This window comes from Patiria miniata, unplaced genomic scaffold, assembly GCF_015706575.1.
Source record: "Patiria miniata isolate m_02_andy unplaced genomic scaffold, ASM1570657v1 HiC_scaffold_7, whole genome shotgun sequence".
Classification (NCBI taxonomy): domain Eukaryota; kingdom Metazoa; phylum Echinodermata; class Asteroidea; order Valvatida; family Asterinidae; genus Patiria; species Patiria miniata.
The window spans coordinates 27,396,174-27,416,149 of record NW_024037074.1 but is presented as its reverse complement, the minus strand read 5'-3'; the positions used below and the strand labels follow the sequence as shown (position 1 = coordinate 27,416,149).

Below are 19,976 nucleotides of genomic sequence, written 5' to 3'. Positions count from 1 at the left end.
TACCATATTGACAAAGAATGAAGCTGTTGTAGTGATATCCTAATGACAAAGTAGAAGCGATTACGTATGGGATTACTCTTGACAAAGTACAGAATAATTGTCAAATTTTTAACAGAATTTCTGTAAAACTCCATACAACTGTTAACAACACGCATCCTTTTTTAAAACTACAGTTGAAGAACGTTTGTGGCTCATTTTCATTTGATAAATTTGAAATTGAGAAAGTAAAATAATGAGATTCAGACATTTAAATCTAGTATCGGTAACATGAAACAAAAGCAAATTATTGTCTACTGCGAGACCAATATTAGTCTTGTCCTTGATGCATCTATAGTTGAATTCTAGAAAGAAATAACATGATGGCAATTACTTAAAAATAAGTGAATAGGGGTTTCTTTAAACATTGGAACCCAACTTGTTAACTTTTAAATAAAAACGAATTATGGCCCAAGATTCTTTGAATTAAACGGAACCGAAACCATTTAAGCTTGGAATCAACCGTGCAAGTTAATGTACATTAAAGACCCTACCCCACTTACAAAAATTGTAATTGTTTCCTTTCCCATTTGTCCACGAACTTTCTTACAACTTTTTTTACTCGAGATAAAAAATCTCGCAAGATCTGCGAGAACCCTTTTCTGTGCATCTTGCCGTGAAATCTGCTCAATACCGTAGCTGTAAACTTTAATAATTATTGCTCTCTGTCAACAAAGAATAAAACGAAATAATTATAATTTCAAATTGATTTCATTTTTTTCTTCTCTTTTGGTACTTCATGTTGTACATTTAAATCATAATCATCCGTTTTGGGGTGTTTTGACCCTCTATTTCCCCCATTGCGCAGCGTACTAAGTTTGCACTTACTTGTGGCAGAAACACAGTTTAGGATGGGAATGCCCCATTATAGTTTTTGTCATCTCTAATCACCTTTGAAATGGGATGAGTTTAAACAAATATCAATTGATGTTGAAGATCATACATATTTGAAACAATCTTTAAATTATTCACACGCGTAAAGGTGGCTCTGTCAAAATGCATAGCAACCAATACAACTTTAGAAGCAGTGTATGCCTCATAAATGTGAACGATAGGACACTTTTCCACTCACTAATCTACTTTGGTTTTGTACAGACATTGACGAATGCACTCTTGAAATAGACGACTGCCAGCAAGAGTGTTCAAACGCTGAAGGTACATTTACTTGCAATTGTAGCGCTGGTTTCATCTTTCAAGATAGGGTTTGCCAAGGTAAGATATTCATTTGCCTGACACGTCAACACATTTAGTTTATGAAAGTTCCATCAAAGAAGCACATTCAAATATACAAAAAAAAACACCCAAAACCATAGCACTTCGTGCAGGCGATTTTTTTAAATCTGTTTTGTTCGATAAGCAAATAAAATTATAAGAAGAAAATTGGGGAATTTAATTATTAAGTAAACATTAAACGACTTTCTTATAGTATGTGTAAGTTTCAATGCTGAATTCGGAGCCAGTTTTAAAACGGTCTTTAACTGAAAATAATATTTTGTGTGCAATTATTTCCTCTTCAGCACTATATACAAAGTGCGTATATACAAAGACTTGTATGAACTTATTGGCCATCACAATGTTTTTTATTTCTCACACAGCTGAAATGAAGTGTTTGAATACCAATTGTACCCATGGTGACTGCTACAGAATGAACAATACGGACTCATGTCTCTGCTACTCTGGATACGCAATCGATGGTGATCTTACAGTTTGTGAAGGTAGCTTTGTTTTACAGCTTCTTCCTACGTAATGTTACATTATTCATGATCTGTTACAACAAAGTAAGCTTAAGTACTTTTTTAAGAATTTCAGAAAGAATTATACGAACTGCTAGACAAGTGACAATTCCAGAGTAAGTTTTATTTCAAATCAAGACTGCAAGAATTTTTTTCCAGTGGCTTTAAACATTCGGGAATTCAAAGCCAAGTGACGGAATTACAGACTTCTAACTTTATTGCAGTTGAGCAATTGTACAGTAAATATGATACCTTCGTGTGTTTGTTGTTCTACCAATTGGCTTGGACAAGAGAAAGTTGACCGATCTAGGAATAAATGAAGACGAGTATTAGTAGGAAGGTCGACATTGCTGTCATTTTTGACTTTGTAACAATGCAGTGCAAAATGGCAATTGCTATTAAACTTTAAGCTAGTGTCTTGGTGATTTCTAGACACGATACAAAATATTCCTTAAAAGTGCATATATAAACAGTTACGTCTGTTTGTTGGATTGTTTTGTTCGTTTTTTGTTTGCTTTACGGGAACGACTTAAGGTTTGTGGGGTATGATTGGGGAGTGGAAGCTGACCCTCTGTTACAGTCCTTGCCTTCCACAAATTGTTTGTGAAGTTTAAGTTCTAGTAACTTAAAGGTAAAGAATGAGTATTTGGCACCTAATCCCTTTACTTGGTGTTACTGGAGTACTTACCTTTGAATGTTTTTTCCTCCCAACTCAATAATTTCACTTTCCTGTAGGCTTGCCAGCTTCCATTATATGTGCACTTGTGACAAAGGTGAAACTGTTAAGACCATTCTAGAGCTTCATCTTTTCTGACTGCATTTCAGATATCGACGAGTGTACAGTCTTAAACAACCCTCACATGTGTGGTGCCAACTCAATGTGTGATAACCTGGATGGCAGTTACGAGTGTCATTGCTATCCCGGCTACGCTCTCAATAGTGACAAACGGACATGCTCAGGTATGTCAATCTTACAATGAAACTAGGCACTAATAAGTACAATTTTGTTTAGCTTACCGTTGTGATATACGTCAAGTTGAACTCTGACAAACAATCACGGCATTATTTCATGATTTTTTAGATGTGAACGAATGCCAAGCTGATACTCATAACTGCGATGCTATGAGCCAGATGTGCATCAATGAAGAACCCTACTTCACTTGTGACTGCAGGCCTGGCTTCAGCAGCGACGTTTTCAACGGATCTTGCTCAGGTTAGCACTCTTTTCTGTTGAGCGTTCTCATTTAATGTTGTGTTCAATGGACGTGAACAAGAATAATTATCAAAGTCAAACATGATTCGCAAGATGCACATTATAAGCTTCTTATTGTAAAAAGAAGTAACCCACAAAATGATATGCAATTTGAAATACCAATTGCACATTTGACCCCCGATTACACAGTTTATTACAGGTGCCTAGGATCAGATTGTTCTTGTACATTTTGTATTTTGTTTAGCCCTAACTCACTAAGGGGTGTGCAAAATCATATTAAAATTGGAGGATTCAGGACTGTCAGGGTAGCAGCTTCGCATTCATCAGCACAGTATTTAAAGCTGGCCTGTTCAAACTTTAACTCACTGGATTTGATACATTTTGAGAAAACAGAGACAATGTATTCTTGAATTGTTTAGGTCTTGTAATTGGATTTCCTTGCCAACGCGTGTAACAAATAATGTGCCCATGGGCCCTGTAATCTGAAACCACCTTAAACATTAGTTTTTCTTCCAAACACCATTTCAAGCGAAAATATTCAACATGAATTTGACACATGTCTCCTCTTCACTTGGAGCATGTTTAAGGTTCTTTTTTTCCCTGGTAATTTAAATGATTATTCCTACCTGAGTTTAAAATTTCAAATATTTTTGGACTACTGTTTGTTGGACAAATTCTGAAGGTCGGTTGTGGACTTATTTATCTTAGACCAGTGAAGACAAAATAAACCTTACCTGCAGTATTGTCAATATGGCTACGATTTGTCAGTGCAGCATGTTACTTGCACCAACCCACAGAGCCGTATCCGAAACTACTCTATTCAAACACACCCAGTCATTGCCAAATATGTAATGTAGTCGTGTTGTTCTAACATTGTAAAGAATCAAGGGATCAACAACTCGGGAGAAATGCAATGGTCCCGCTTCAGATCATTTTTAATTTCTCTTTTGAAACATGTTTTTTATGTTTGCTAATTATGACAGACATCAACGAATGTTTGAACGACACTTTGAATGATTGCCACATCGACGCTGACTGCCTGAACAATAACGGTTCCTTCACCTGCCAATGCAAAGACGGATTTACTGGCACAGGACAGTTGTGCTTTGGTAATGTACTTTGTGAAATGTTCCATAAAGAATTAAATGACGCTTCGTTTTTCTTTTTGTTTTGTTCCGTGAAGTGTACTTGTGGATTTCTTCTGACTAAACTACACATTTACTAATTTGCCCCTTTTTTGTTTAAAGTTTCCACGTTATTGACATAGTTGATTTACTAATATTTGTCTCAATAGTTTCTTATGCAGTTGGCTTTTTAAGGTACATGTGTTTCTTAGTGGGATGGCAACAATTAGAAATCGTAAGATGTTTTGTTTTAACTGACAGGTGTTTTTTTTTAAATAGATATAATGGATGATTTTTTTTACCGTTTGCCAAGCGAAAACATCTGGGCTAGCATTCACAATGATGTCATGTATCTAGCTTTCAGTGTCCTTGTGTTTATTCCGTGTCTCAATGAAAGAGTTTGTGGATTGATTTTCTTTACGTTTTTGGCTTGAGAAATGTTTGGCATTCCAAAAAGAAGCCTCCATGTGCACAAAGTGGTTTTTGATTAACTAAACGAGAAATTATCAGCTAATTATCGACACAATGTTATTGACTGAGGCAGAAATCATCACTGAATTATCAAAGCCTCCTAGTTATTTTCCGACATTTTCTGGTAGAAAACGAGCCAGTCCCAAACAACACAATGTCATGAAAATTGAATAATAATCATAGATCGTTTGACATTTAAATTCGATTTTTCCCCCAGATATTGATGAATGTTCCCTACCTGCCAACGACCCAAACTATGCCAACTGCAGTCCCTTTGCATCATGTACCAATCTAGTTGGCTTATTCCAGTGCAACTGCACCACAGGATACGAAGGGGACGGGCAAAATTGCCAAAGTACGTGCAAACATGATAACCTGCTTTCACACATAGATGAGTGCCAGGTTATAGGCTTGTGGCAAAGTATTCTTATGGTTCACTTTTGGAATGTTGGAATAATTCTGCTGGGAATACAAATGATCCAGAGTATGGATTGTTTTGCACAAGTGCCCCTTTGTGGTTGTTAATAAAGTTAGGAGAGACACATTGAAGCGACCCTTGAACGCTTTGCTCAGGATCAGTGCACCCATGTTATGAGTTCCTACCACTGACGCTCTTGCGGGGGAAATGCCATCTTCTATTCATGTACAGGATCCATAGAGATTATCCTAATTTTCGAATTTACTCAGATGATGCTAATGTTGAAGTTGGTCATACTTTTTTTTAGTGTGAGTGCACTTTAATTGAAACAAGCTGGGATCTTCCAGGACCAGAATAATTTAGTTTCTGTAAAGTTAAAGCAATTGGGGTTTGGTATAAGCAAGCTTTAAAGGTAGGGTATATCAGTTGTCGTTTGAAGATCAAAATTGCTCAAAATTTACAGACGGGTGCAAAACAACTAACCTTATGAATTTTTAGGTCTTTGAATGCTGTATATTCCGAGAAAGCAATACTCTAGGATCTCGTTTTCAATTCAAAAGTCACGCACCTAACTGACGAATAACAGCAACCGCGCAAGCGTGTCCATCGTGTCAACGCTCGCGTTCACCCATTCACGGATTTGCCGAATTCCAAAATAAATACAAACGGAAAATTCCAAAAATGCGTCACTTGACACATCTTTTGAAATGTCCTTCTTGTATTGCTTTCTTTAAAACGAAAGCGTACTAGAAGGCAGCTTAAAAGAATATTTTAACAGGAAGTTTAGTTTCATTTCTTTAAACCAAATAAGACTGTCAACAATAATTTCGTCAGTGACTTTTTGGGTAGTTGCAAACGATACACTCTTCCTTTTAGTTTGATGAGCCCAGATATATTATTAAAAAAAATAAAAAAATCCCGCCAGATATCAACGAGTGCGAGACTGCAAGCTCCGCATGCGCTACCAACAGCACCTGCACGGACAACAAAGGTAGCTATCTATGCACATGTGATGCTGGTTTCAGGGGTGATGGCTTTACCTCGTGCGTCAACATCGACGAATGCCAAGATAATCCCAGCACATGTCACTACTTAGCTACGTGCAAAGACACTGATGGGAGCTACCACTGCGGCTGTAACCAAGGTTACCAAGGAAACGGAACATATTGTGAAGGTAAATATGGTTGATCAACCTTTGTTAATTTTGCTTGTGGCCTGTCTTCACCAAATGTACCCACGAATTGACATAATTGTATATCCAGATACTGCTGAATTTTCCCTTATCAGTGATACATGTAATGGGTATTGGGTTTGATAATGGAAACACATCCAACTAACTTTATTAAGTTTTTAAACCATCTAATTTGTTTTTGTAATAGCCAAAACAAGTCCAATGGCGACTAAAAACAAGAATTAAAGTCATGGATAGAGAGAGAAAGTGAGCGATAAAAGGGGTTAAAACGAGGGTTTAGTTAGAAGAGGATTTATAGCCTGAAGTTAATTTAACCCCAAAACTTAACATCGATCAAGAAGTTACCAGTATTTTGACAAGCAGGTTTTGAATTTCAGACTCCATTGAATGATTATGTTCTTTTCAGCCAGATTGTGTAGAGTGTATACACTGTATATACTGTTAGTATACCAAATTTGCAACAGTCAAGTACATTTGCAGACCAGTTGATAATTCCCACTTGCTTTCCACAAGACTGAATTTCAAATTTGAGATTCGAGAATTGATGTGTGTTTGTCTGTATGTAGATACTAATGAATGCATGACCGGTGCTCATGATTTTGCAGCCAACCTTGCTGATTGTAAGAACAATGTCGGTAGCTACATGTGTTCCTGCATAGATGGTTACGTCTCTGCGGAAGGCTTCCCAGCTGGTAGACAGTGCGATGGTATATACCCTCTCGCTTCTTTTAATATAACTAGTTAAAACCGTAATGGTGAAGTTTACACGTATGCTGGAGTATGAACACGCGCGGTGACATGCGACACTAGGTCAAGAACATGTGCGGCTAACTCGCACAAGCACATTCTAACTTGGGTGAATTTGATTCCAACGTTTCGTGAGTTCTAATTTGTCTATTAATCTCTTTCGAAAATCGCACCAAGAATGGCTATACAAGCCACTTTTGGCAAAGGGCTAGAAAGACGCAAAAATTTGATATAAGAAAATCAATATTCAGGAAAGCCGAAGGTAGGAATTGATATTCCTCTTAAAAGGGGTTAGATCATAGAATGGAGGGAAACAGCCACTAGGGAAGGAGTTCCCGCCAAAGATATAAAAAAATGTAAATGTATACGGATTCCAGTCTTGCCAGAACCTCCATCTTCCAACATGAGGTTTCAGAGCTGTAACAACACAAAACAGAAGCTAAAGCATATCCTCTGTTTGGGCTTGATGACAGTAGCATTTCCTTTTTGGGGTTAGTGGAAATGGGAATCTTTTTGTATAGAAAAAAAAGAAATAAAAACAGAATAAAATGCTGATTTTTAATTAAAAAGAAGACAACGTTTTCCAAAGGATTGCAACTTTTCCTCCCCTGCCCCCCTTGTTTTAACTTCCACTGTGCCACAACCCCTCCTCACTGAGAGGTGAAGTATACAAACATTGTGCCATAGGGTTCCTGTATAGTTCTTGATTTTGCAGGTTTCAGGGAAGTTCCTTCGCAAAGATGCAAACGATTAGACAAGCTCAATGCTTCTTGTTTTTCCCATTCTGTAGAGCTTTAGGCTAGAATTAAACTTGCCCACTAATGCTTGCTCATCATCAGGCAAGTCAATTACTGAATACCAAAAGAATATAATATATATTTATTTGTCTCTCCCCCCCTTTCAGATGTTGACGAGTGTGCTCTGAATCTTGACACCTGCGATTCATCCACTTCCAAATGTAACAACTCTGTTGGTAGCTACATGTGTGCTTGCTTGGAGGGGTATGAAAAGAATGCAAGGGGCCAGTGTGATGGTAATAAATGAAACAATTTTTTTTTTCTAAGTGTATTTAGTGATTTAGTGACAGTTTATAATTTTCCTCCTCCTTGTGGTTTGAAACCATTAGCTCTCACCGAATCATCAACACATTTTCAATTCCATTATTTTAATCTTTTTTTTTTCAGTGTAAGGACTGTCAATGTCTAGCAAAGAGCAAATATGTTTATTCGGGGAGAACAACCTTCCCCATTCAAGTGATAACATTTTTTTTTTTATATAAAAGTTGCTAAAGACACAGCAACATTTCCTTTCCTGGAATAAATGTAATGTTTGTTCACATTAAAAATCTGTAATAATTGCTTTAACTAAGGCCTTTTGCTTTTTTCTGCGTATGGATTTGAAAAACAAGTGAACTCATTTCAATCTACAAACTTTCCACTTAGCGGTTTGAAAAATGTTGCCACATAGAAGGAATCAAGTGCCCAACCAGTCAAAGCAATAAATTTGGTTTGATGGTCCGTTTAAATTAAAGAACAAAGAATTTGTCATCAGTGGACTTGATTGATTTTTATTTGGCATGATTCAGAAAGGTTCCTTGCTAAAATGATGAGCGAGTTTGGAATTTACGAAATGTTTGTTGGCATCTTGGTTTCATGGTGTGTAGATGTAAATGAATGTGATGATTCTCCATGTACGATGGCCAACTCCGGGTGCACCAATCTACCGGGGACATATGAGTGCATCTGCATGTTAGGATTCTATCAGCTAGGCACAATATGTCAGGGTAATATTGTTGTTCTAAATTTGTTGCATAAATGTTTTGTTTTCTTCTGAATTTACACTTAAAATAACAAATGTATCGTCCACATGATGTAAGAAGGAAAGCGTTACAATGTAAGCATGGCTTAGTAGGACACAAACATAAGAAAAGAAAACAATGAAAAGATGGATACACGGAAAGACGATGTTGCAACCTGCATCATTATACACCCACAGAAGCCTCTTGCAAAGACCTTAGCATTGTCTTAGCTATTTTTGGAAATACTCGTCGTACAAACAGGTAGCACAATGTTTCTGGCATTAGTTGGGGGTCATCATGTGAAAAGCGATTAAGTTTTCGGATTAGTTAATAGCTGTCGGGTCAAATTAATTAGCCGAATTATTATTTTTTTTCAGTGGCTTATTCAAAAGATGCATCTGCCGTGTTTGAAATCATCAGTGGCATGGTTGTTGGCAGTTCTGGATTTGATTTGCTAGCAGGCTCTGTTACCTTTCGCCAAGACTTGAAAACTTCGGTATGTAAATTACGAAAACTTCAATTTAAGTTAGAATACATCTATATTTTTTGTCTCGCCTAAACTGTGTGAAGGAAAGAGACTATGCAACTGCTATGTGAGTACGTGTGTATGTAGTATGTATGTATTCATGTGGTTTTTAGTTAAAGTTTCATTAAATTCGTCTCATTTGAAAAGTTAAATTCCAATTGGAACTTAACTTGGGTCACAGATGCAACATGAACACCCCCATATGATCATGATGTCTAAGATTACATACCAAGGTCAAAGGTTGTCTGAGGTCAAGTTGTAAAATAGGCTGCACGTGTAAAATTGGTCTCATTTGAAAAGCTGAGGTCCTACTGGAACCAAACTTGGGTCATAGCGCTGCAGCATGGGAATTTTCATATGATAATAATGTCAAATGTCACATACCAAGGTCAAAAGTCATCTGAAGTCAAGTTGCACAATAGGCTAAACATGTAAAATTTGTCTTATTTGAAAAGTTCAGGTCCAATTGGAACCAAACTTGTGTAATAGATTTAACATGGGAGCCTTTAAATGATAATGCTGTCAAAGGTCACACACCACACACCACGGTCAAGGGTCACTCTTTAAAGATAATCGCGAAAGCGGGTGAGACGCACGGTTGGAGAACCACCTTGTTTTAAGTACTATCAACATTTTGTTTTGTTTTTCTGATGCAAAACGACTTTTCTGGTATGAATGTCATGCTTACATGTTTAAATGAAATAAAAATAAAACAACCTGTTTGCATTTTTCGTCAACCTTGCAAACATGACCAGCATTTCATAAATGGATACCTACAATTGTATCAATGAGATTTGCATTCCAGTTGTTTAAATGCTAAAGCATGGGGAGCATAAAGAATTCGATGACATTCGAAGAAGTGTGACTTAAACATTTTCAATTACCATGAAAAATGGCAACTGTTTGCCCATTGACTCTCTTATGTGCAACCACACACATACTGGTGGAGGCTTTTGTAAAATGTTGAATAAACATTTCAAACTTCAAATCTTTAGACGGTGCGTGGCAGTTTGTCTGAACGTTTTAGATATTAAACATGGCTTCTCATCCTGAATTGCTGGTCCTCTTTATGACTCACGTTGCACTCAGATTGAGGAAGCCTTCCAAGTTTCTCCTTTGAGAAGTTCCTTCAGGGATGTGGTTGTCACAGACTTGACGCTTAACTCGGACTCAACAGCTCTGCTGAAGTTGGCCATCAACTTCGACAGTGGCTCGTTACACTCGGATCTGGACATCATCATGGCACTGCTTGACCAGCTGATGGGTAGCAGCGGGGGTCAGCTCGCTCCCAACCACAAGCTAATCAGACGGACATTCATCATCGGCGACCCCAGTAAGTCCTCGCACTCAAGATGAGTGATTCTGAATAGGCCTAACTACATCTGCAACCGAATATAAACCAATCACTATTTTCACAAAAATTACAACTGCAAACTCTGTGCAACAAAAATGAAAGGACAAAAGAAAAAACAAGCGGTTTAGCTAATAGCACGTTTCTAAATTGTATTTGTTGCAAATAACATCTTCCCTGTGGTAGCCACTTGTGGACATTTTCCTCTAAATCACACCTGTTCTTGGTGAGAAAACTAGGGGCTGAAGTCACCAAAAATCCTCTTTCTTATTGACCTGAAGACTTTTGTGAATAGTTCTTGTACTATATACCCTACAATTTTGTCAATGACAAATAGTTAAATCTCGTTATGCTATTTTTATTCATGGGCTTTTACATATCAGAGTTGAAATGTAATTATTACAATTTTGCTTTGCTCTTAACTGAATGTAGTTTGAAATCTTGTAGAATTATAAGAATACTGTGTGAATTTAATGCTCATTTTTGAAGCTTAATCAAACATATTTATTGAAAAATGGCCCATCATCAAAATAGAGCGAAAACAATTTGGATTGAGGATTTAAGTATAAATTGTATTCATCCCCAAACCCTTAGAAGTTAACTTATGTACTTTTGTACTAAAACAAAAATGCAATTTTACATACACTCTGTGTTGCCGTGTCACTGATCGACAAATTAAATATATCCACCACCATTGCTGTACAACAGCATTTTTAGTATTTTGCTGATTTCATTTAACAAGCAGATGTGACATTCACAGCATAGCAATTTTTTTTTGTAACCAGAGTGTGATGCAGCGCCCTGCATGAATAGCGGTGAGTGTATTGAAGACAACTTGGCCAAGGGAGGATACACATGCAGCTGCCCACCGGGCTACAGCGGACAAAACTGTCAAGTCGGTAGGTAAAATGTCCTTAAGACTCATTTCGTGGGATTTAATTAAATCTTAAAATCACAGGTTGAAGTTTACAAAACTCTCAAAGCTCAGTTCCTCAGTTTCTGTTCATTTTTGGAATGCATGTTGTGTTTAACTAACAATATTGACAAGGCGGTGTGATATACGCTAGAACGACGATACTGTGCACATAGTGTGGGCATGTTATATGCTTAGAGGTTTCATGTACATATTTAGATCAAAATTCCCATGGGCACAATGTGTAGTTTAATTGAACCTGTGTAGCCATGATATCAAGTCTCATCACAATTCCATAAAGGGTGCGGTTACAAGTAAATTACAAACGTCAATTTACAGGTCTGGTCAAAAGTAAGGGTTGGGGATGAAAAAAAGAAAAGGAAGGTCTTCGTCACAGTTCATTTGACTTTTTTTGACTTTGGATTTATGGTGGACTTACCAAGGAAGAGTTGTGACTTATTGACACTAGTCATACTGTAGTGAGTAGGTCATGCACTAAACCCGGACAGAGTCTATTACCTGCCAGTTTGTTATACAATGCATTTTTTAAAGCCCACCACAGGCACCTTTCCGATTTTATGTTCAACGGATCACTGATCACCGATACGATTTTTTTATTATATTTAATGATTTTGTGTCCAGAGAACTGTAAATCCGATTGGGTAGGAACCTGCATTTATATGAACAAGGACAGGTTACAAACGGATAGTGGAGTAAAGACGTGATGACTTCATCAGCGTCATTATATTTCATCTTCAAGTTGCATATTTTTTAAAGTCCTATATGTTGAGAACTACACGAACAACTAAGAAAGTCATGGAACTCAGTTTAAACATGAAACGCAAAAACTCCTTAAAAAAAATCATGCGGAAGAACCCTTTGTTCTGTTCCTCGAACAGACATACATCTTGTCTCTTTTATTTTTGTGATCTAATGTGTTTATGTTATTTTTGCCAAGCACCATGTGACAGAAACCCTTGCATGAATAGTGGGAGGTGCGCAGTTGACTCGTCATCAGACCCTGGCTACACCTGTACATGTGGTCAAGGATTCGGCGGCCCACAGTGCGAAATGATAGGTAACTATGAAACAACGTCTATTTTGAGTCGGTTGACATGCTTGCATTTATCTGTAGCTTATGTCAGAATGGAAATTAACATGAGATGTTTCTAACCATCCTCTGGGTTATACTTCGATCTGATTGTTTTTAATCTCCTAAGCACCTTGTCAAATGGGCAACGACTGCATAAACGGAGCAACATGTAACAACGCTCTGAACAACCCTCGCGGGTACACCTGCAGCTGTGGTGTAGGATATATGGGGCAAAACTGTGAAATAGGTAACAAGTTTATATTTTATGCTCGTTGAACTATAAGAAGTTTCATTGTGTATTAGGTTTTTGATACAATTTTGATTCTTTCAATAATGTCGTGTCAATTAAGGATATCAGTTAAACGGCTGTTAGTAAAGACTTAGCACTACTTTGTAAACGTGAAAACGTGAACATTTATATGAACATCTTTCAAACTACTTACCGGACATAACTATTTTTTCAGTATTGACAACATGGAAAAAATTCCAATCTACGCCCTTGTAATTATGTCAAACAGTTTGAGAAATGTTTTGAGACTCGAAACAGGAATATGAGACGAACACTGATTGCTTCTGTGTTCTCTTTTTAGCTTGTACCCTTACTTGCGCGAATGGGGGAACGCTCGATCGTGTAAAATGCACATGCATATGTGCTGACGACTGGAGTGGGCTGAGCTGTACAGGTCAGTAAAAAAAACTATAAATAAAACAAATAAACCAACAAAAAAACCCCACAAACTAGAAAGCACTCAGAAAGCGCAAACCTCCATCAAGCTAAATCACTTCCTAAGTCTAATGGGTTTGTAGTTGTACCAAGGACCACCCCGAAACAAAATGTCATGCAAATGAATTAATCAGAAAATGAATTAATCAGAAAATAAATACAATGTAGAATGGTTGTTTATGGACTACATGCTATGTGGTTGGCAGATTGTGGATTGGACTGCGGGAATGGTGGTAGTCTGGTGTCTACTACATGTCAGTGCACATGCGCAGGCGATTGGAGTGGAACAACCTGTACAGGTAATTATATTGATTCCCATTTCCTTTTCTCCTGTGCTGGGAGGTTGAAAAGTTATACAAGTTTGTGCAGAAAGTGTTAAACGCGTATTTTACAAACGATTTAAATCGTTGCGTCGCTAAATGTTGTCTGTGAAGTCAGTGCTATTTGCCGTGGCTAGCTACTGACAATGACTCATATAGACAGACGCAGAAAATCATGCCATTCGGTTATGTTGGAAATTGGGCGCTTTGGAAGTGTATGCAAATGAACTGTAAAACAAAAATTGACATGATTATAGCTAACACATTTACATCCACCATTAAGTATTCATCTCCCGTGTTAACAGAAAATTAAAGACATGTAAAAAATACATTCTATAAAATAATGAGTTAATTGCATTTAAACAAATAAATTCTAAAGCCATATTTTCGACATTGATTTGGATAATGTTTCTTTTTATTTATTAGATTGCGGCTTAAATAGCTGTCCACAAGGACAAAATCTGTTCAGCGGTGCTTGTCAGTGCTCAGGTGGGTGAAGAATTGGACACTATCTGAACATAAATGTATATCAATTAGCCCCTTGTTCTAAATTTCTTACAATAAAACATGAACTTGTATTTTAATAAAAATCACATGACCTACCTATTGTTTTCCAATTGACAGTGTGCGTGAGTTTGTTTCCGCATGCAATAGGGGACGTTGAACAATAGAGGACGATAGGGTCCCCAATTGACGATCGTGTACAAAACATGTGGAAGATCTTCCTTAAAAGTTAGACTACGAACAAAAGAGGGACAATAGGGGGTCCCCGATTGCAGGCAAATACACACTTGTGTGTGTGTTTTAAATCAGTTCTTTTGAAATTAATTTATTCCCCTCTGTCTTTCTAAAACAAAAAAGAAAGCATGACAGGAACTTGTCTAACTACCTAATGTTTACAAGAAACATCTAGTTGCATTTATTAATGTGCTCTCGTTTTTGTTGGTGTTAAAATATAAATATTTATATATAAAGCAACAAAGTATAAGGAATTAAATTGTATAATATTTTAACATTGTACACTTATTTTTTTCATGTTTGTCTCAGCTTGCTCGTCCCCCTGTTTCAATAATGGAGCGCAGGACCAAACAACTTGCCAGTGTACATGTGATCAGAACTGGACAGGGAATGACTGTTCTGGTGAATTAACATTCAAAATTTATACTTTGTCATATTAGTTTTGTCTAGGTGGTTTTTAGGAAATATTTTCCTATATTCAGCTATACCAAACGACACATAAATATTTTAAAAACAAGCTGCGTTATCCAACCTGTTCTATCGCTTTCTCCTGGAGTGATGCTGGAAGGGGGGGGGGGAGTTTCGGCATGATCCTTTCTATAATCGTCACTTTTGTCAACAAATTTATCAAGAATGCATGCTCCTCAGTAATATCCAAAACCTCGAGATTAAACAGCACTTTTGCGCAGCAGGGATACATTTTCATAGGCTATCGTTTTCAAACCAAATTCTTGTGCCCACTCCCTCCCTGTAAAATTTCAAATCATAACACAAATGTATCATTATTGCCAGGAAAATCATCGTTTGCGTAAGAGGTTTCCATGAACTATGCCACTTAGTGCAAGATGGTGAATCCAATCTTACTTTTAGAGTTGCCTGTTGAAAATGATGCTCAGAACTGGTTTCCAACTTTTCTCAAATTTGAAGTTTGTTTACACAGGTGAAAGAAGCTTGTCTGCAGTTCACATGCAGTGTTAAACCTTTCTTGGCATATCAAATGTTAGCTAACATAAGTAGGCCTTCTACTTAATAGTACGCCCTTCGAAGTGCTTGAAGACTGCCATCTGTTTTTTTTACAGAATGTTCACTGGTATGCAGGAATGGACAGCTTAATAGTCAAACCTGTGAATGCCTATGCACAGGTAACTGGATTGGAACGACTTGCTTTGGTAAGTGTTGTGCATACGTTTTAAAAATACCCAACTGTTGTGTATCATTTACCTTCGTTGAAAATTTAATGGAAAATGCATGATCTCCCCTGACTTTCATGTAAAGTTTGCATGGTGTCAGCATACCTTACAGTAGGAACATTGATCTTGTTGCATATCAAACACAATCATCTTTGTTGGGTGAGGAAATATGAGCCCATGTCATTATGAAAGAGTGAGCTTTATGGATCACCATGAAGTAAGTATTCATACTCAGTATCTTGTGTGACATAGCCTCCAACTGCGTGAAATGTCCAATTTACAACAAGCTGTATGGACAAGGGATAGTAAGCTCTGTTACTGGCAGCCACTGTACGCTGCACAAGGGTTTAAAAACAGGATAACTTGCAAACACTGAAAAGTATTAGAAACAGCTAAACTTAAACTTGATCGTAATTAAATAATATTTTGAAACGTCCTGTGAAATAATTGAGTCAGGAATTGTTTTATTCTCAACAAAGAGTATCAGTCTTAGCAATGATTAGCACCTCGCCATCGCTGAGAACAGGTTCTGAAAATATTCGATTAACAGCCAAGGGCGGATCCAGAACACAATTTTGGGGGGGGCCAAAACAATTTTTGGACCCCCCAAAAAGTGGGTAAAAAAAATTACGGCGTGGGGTTCGGGGCCCGCTTAAGGGCCCCGAAAATTTTTTGGATTCTAGATGCTCTGTGGTGCGATCTGAGGCAATTTCTGACCACTTTAACCAATGTTTTTTTGAGGAAAAGATGGTGGTGTACTCATTGCCTGCCTTTATTGCGATGTCACATAAAAAAAAAAAAATTGGTTTCGTTTTTGGGGGGGCCATGGCCCCCTTTGGCCCCCCCCCCCCTGGATCCGCCCTTGTTAACAGCTGCGAGCCAGCTGTTGACTTCATACCTAGTCGGGTATGCTAGGTATACGTAGGTGCTCGGGTATGCTATGTATATGTAGGTACTCGGACACAACCTGTGACCTACGGGCTACATAAAACCATTTTGCAAACTGAAAAATGTCTGCTGTATACTAAAAGCCCTTAAATCGGACTGTATAATTCCTCTACAAAAAGTCAGTTATGGAAATGTACATTGATCCCCTGTAAGTTTGTTCCTCTGCAGTTGTTAAACACCCGGGAAACAGTTGACCTTTTTTTAAGGATTATAGAACCGATTGCGATATTATCTGGACATTAATACAAAGTACACATCTAGTTCAAGTTGGTATCATAATGAAAGAATGAATTTGAACCATGTTCACAGATTGCCCATTGAGCTGCGCAAATGGTGGCAATCTCGATAGTCAGACATGTCAGTGTTCATGTTTCGGTAGTTGGACTGGAACTACCTGTTCTGGTGAGTTCTACTTTCAGTTGTAGATGATGATCTTTCTACGAAAACTTTTGATTATATCACACATTATTCCAGAAGATAATTTATTATTATTTTCGAGAAAGGAATTCAGCATGAACTGTTTACCCCTAATGCGCTCCTGAATGTATAAGATATTTCTCGACCTAACGAAGAAAACTCGGGTTTTTCTTTCAAATTTCAGACTAATTCTAATCACTACCGGGTACTTTTCAAAATATGTGACAAAGACGACACAAGCCTAGTTCAAACATTTTTTTCTCATAATACTTAGCTTACAGTACCTTTAAACAAAAGATATTTTCATTTTTAGACTGTCACCTTTCCTGTGCAAATGACGGTACACTGACTGAGGGAACTTGTCAGTGTGAGTGCGACCAAAACTGGATGGGAAATACCTGCTCCGGTGAGTACAACACAATTAATAGGAATGTACGCATACATGTATAGTATAACAAACACAAGCATATAACAATTACGACCATACCAACAATTGTGCTCCGAAAATTAAGCAAGGAATTGATAGCCAGAAAATCACGACCATATCAACAATCTTTTTGATCATTCTTCGTTAAAGTGTTCTAACATGCAATGCTCGTGTTGCTCGCATTCGTGGCCCGTGTTCGATTTTGTGGAATGGAAGATTTCATATGTCACCTTGTGAACTCATTCTTACCATAACACTTACAAGCATTCATTATTTGTATAGAATAAATTATAATTTACTAATGGAAATGTCCCTGTTCCAGACTGCAATTTGATTTGCATGAATGGCGGAACGCTCAACACTGCTACTTGTCAGTGTTCATGTGCCCAGAGCTGGACTGGAGCTGATTGTACAGGTATGCAATAAAAATCCATGTAACTCGGACCTTTAAACACTAAAAGAAAAACACCAGCCTTATGAATGGAATATGCAGTGTAGTATCAGTGTGCACGTGTTATCATCTTTGTCTGCATGGGCGGGGGGGGGGGGGGGGCAGGGAACACGTCTGGCCAAATCCTGCACAGTCCATTACAGGATTTAAAGGACAAAAAAAATCAACGTGCTTTATTCTGTTTGATTACAATGAGACTGCGACTACTTGCAAGTCAACTGCATCCCTACTTTAGGTTTATGCAGCAGTGGTCCGCATTTTGCAGGACTGTGCATGCGATTGTCAAGATGTGGCGATTTTGACTTAATGGTGTTCACATGAGATAAATGACAACATCCATCATGTTCAAGGTGAATCTAAATTAAGGTTACTTCGTTTTTTTCCCACCACTGTGAACCGGGTTTGAATCCAACGTGGGCCCATGCGTATAGATGTTCAAGGATTATCCGCTTCCGTAGTTTACCCAGGAAAGTCTCTCCGAGTTTATTTTCAACCATATTTCCTACCTCATCTCATACCCGAGGGACATCACCGAAAATAAGTCGAGAGACTTTCATGATCTATTCCGGCCAATTCCTAAAATAACACTTAAATAAAACACATTCGAAATATGAGATGTGTCGCGTGCAGTTACATGAGGATGAAAATACTGTTTGCACAGTTTAGCAATATTATACGAGTCTATAAAAATACGATTTCTGTGTTCATATTAGTGTGCCCGCAGGCTGAATCTAGTTGCTTAAATGGAGGTGCATTTGATGCAGACTTCTGTGAGTGCGTTTGTCCGTATGATTATTCTGGACCATCTTGTGCAGGTAAGATCTTACAGTGAGTCCTTGAAACCAAAAGATTTGCATGCGTTCACAATGCTTCCTCGGCAATATATATCACTTAAAAAAAATTATGTTTTCCCTTCGATTGAAGGTGCCGATTTCATCCCGAAAATTTTGATACCAAAAGTGGTATTGACCATTGACTTGCTGCATGATGGCAATCATGCAGCAAGTGGCGATGGTGTTGCACAAAAAAGAAGATGACTCAGCTGATTTTAATTTTCATGCTAATGCAAATTGCCATTTTCATGAACAAAACAGTGATGTCATGTTTGACAGCAAGATGAGTTAAGTTCTTCATGGTTTGACCTTTTTTTCTCTCAAACGTGTTAGTCAATTGATCACTGCTACAAGAAGTTAGATTGTAGGTTACCCTCTTTACGTATTACTTGGGTTCTAAGGTACGTACTGGCATTGACATCACAATAACAGCCTCACCAACTTGCTGTTATGTTATTTTTTTCAGATGTCAATCCGTGTTTGTCAGACAACCCGCCATGCTCAGATATTGCAGGGAAGTTCTGTCAACCGGCTGCCAACGTTGAGGGCTTCTCATGCCAATGCAATGGTTATGAAGGATTCTTCACTAACAGTGATGATTCATGCACACGTAAGCCTGTGCCCTAGGATTAAAGCCTGGGACCTATGAAATACTGCAAATACTGGGTTTTCTCAATGTCCATGCCACTCGAAGTAAAGATACTTACAATGCTGTATGAACAAAGCAAACTTTTGGAAAGGAAATTAAAGCAGCGAGGCAAGTAATTTTTCATGTTGGGTACCATTTCCCGTCCCCGAAATTTCAATGTGCCTAAAAGCACGGGTGCTGTTGGCTTAAGAACACCAAGCATAAGCTGGTTGTGGACAGAGAGTGTGTTCAGCACGTTGATCAAAGCTAGCTTTCCTCTCTTCCCTCTCCCTCCCCGTGACCACTATTAAAATATGTATTTAATTATAGGCAACTGGGTGTTCCAAAACCCTCTGACTATGTCATTGGCATTGTGGGTGAGTGAGATCACACATTTTTACATTATACCAATCCATGATCAAAATATGAAATTTTCTCAGTTCCCCCCCCCCTCCCCGAAAGAGTTACTTAATTCAATTACTTCACGACCGAATGTTGAAATGTATTGAAAAACACAATTTGTCGTGTATTTTCTTCTTTTCAGAACGCCGGTCACTCCAATTTGTCATGACATTAAACCTGCCTTTCTTTAGTGCCTACAACAACCCAACATCCGCTGCAAGGAAAAAACTAGCCAGAAGGGTTACTTCAGCGGTAATATACCATTCATTTATTCCATTAATAT

At 37.8% G+C, this 19,976-nt stretch overlaps 1 protein-coding gene across 1 annotated transcript in view; it reads left to right on the top strand.

The window, feature by feature from the left end:
- The window catches only part of LOC119745073 (fibrillin-2-like), a 42,563-nt gene that overhangs the window by 17,906 nt on the left and 4,681 nt on the right, over positions 1 to 19,976 (top strand). Inside the window, exons 20-45 of the mRNA XM_038221296.1 lie at positions 1,132 to 1,248; positions 1,632 to 1,751; positions 2,595 to 2,729; positions 2,851 to 2,982; positions 3,966 to 4,091; positions 4,795 to 4,932; positions 5,921 to 6,169; positions 6,754 to 6,894; positions 7,839 to 7,967; positions 8,598 to 8,717; positions 9,110 to 9,228; positions 10,348 to 10,591; positions 11,395 to 11,508; positions 12,481 to 12,600; positions 12,743 to 12,862; positions 13,206 to 13,298; positions 13,546 to 13,638; positions 14,086 to 14,148; positions 14,707 to 14,799; positions 15,477 to 15,566; positions 16,845 to 16,937; positions 17,266 to 17,358; positions 17,702 to 17,794; positions 18,544 to 18,645; positions 19,130 to 19,273; positions 19,836 to 19,945. Coding sequence (XP_038077224.1) covers positions 1,132 to 1,248; positions 1,632 to 1,751; positions 2,595 to 2,729; positions 2,851 to 2,982; positions 3,966 to 4,091; positions 4,795 to 4,932; positions 5,921 to 6,169; positions 6,754 to 6,894; positions 7,839 to 7,967; positions 8,598 to 8,717; positions 9,110 to 9,228; positions 10,348 to 10,591; positions 11,395 to 11,508; positions 12,481 to 12,600; positions 12,743 to 12,862; positions 13,206 to 13,298; positions 13,546 to 13,638; positions 14,086 to 14,148; positions 14,707 to 14,799; positions 15,477 to 15,566; positions 16,845 to 16,937; positions 17,266 to 17,358; positions 17,702 to 17,794; positions 18,544 to 18,645; positions 19,130 to 19,273; positions 19,836 to 19,945 — 3,191 coding nt within the window. The remainder of the gene's footprint in view (positions 1 to 1,131; positions 1,249 to 1,631; positions 1,752 to 2,594; positions 2,730 to 2,850; positions 2,983 to 3,965; positions 4,092 to 4,794; positions 4,933 to 5,920; positions 6,170 to 6,753; positions 6,895 to 7,838; positions 7,968 to 8,597; positions 8,718 to 9,109; positions 9,229 to 10,347; positions 10,592 to 11,394; positions 11,509 to 12,480; positions 12,601 to 12,742; positions 12,863 to 13,205; positions 13,299 to 13,545; positions 13,639 to 14,085; positions 14,149 to 14,706; positions 14,800 to 15,476; positions 15,567 to 16,844; positions 16,938 to 17,265; positions 17,359 to 17,701; positions 17,795 to 18,543; positions 18,646 to 19,129; positions 19,274 to 19,835; positions 19,946 to 19,976) is intronic.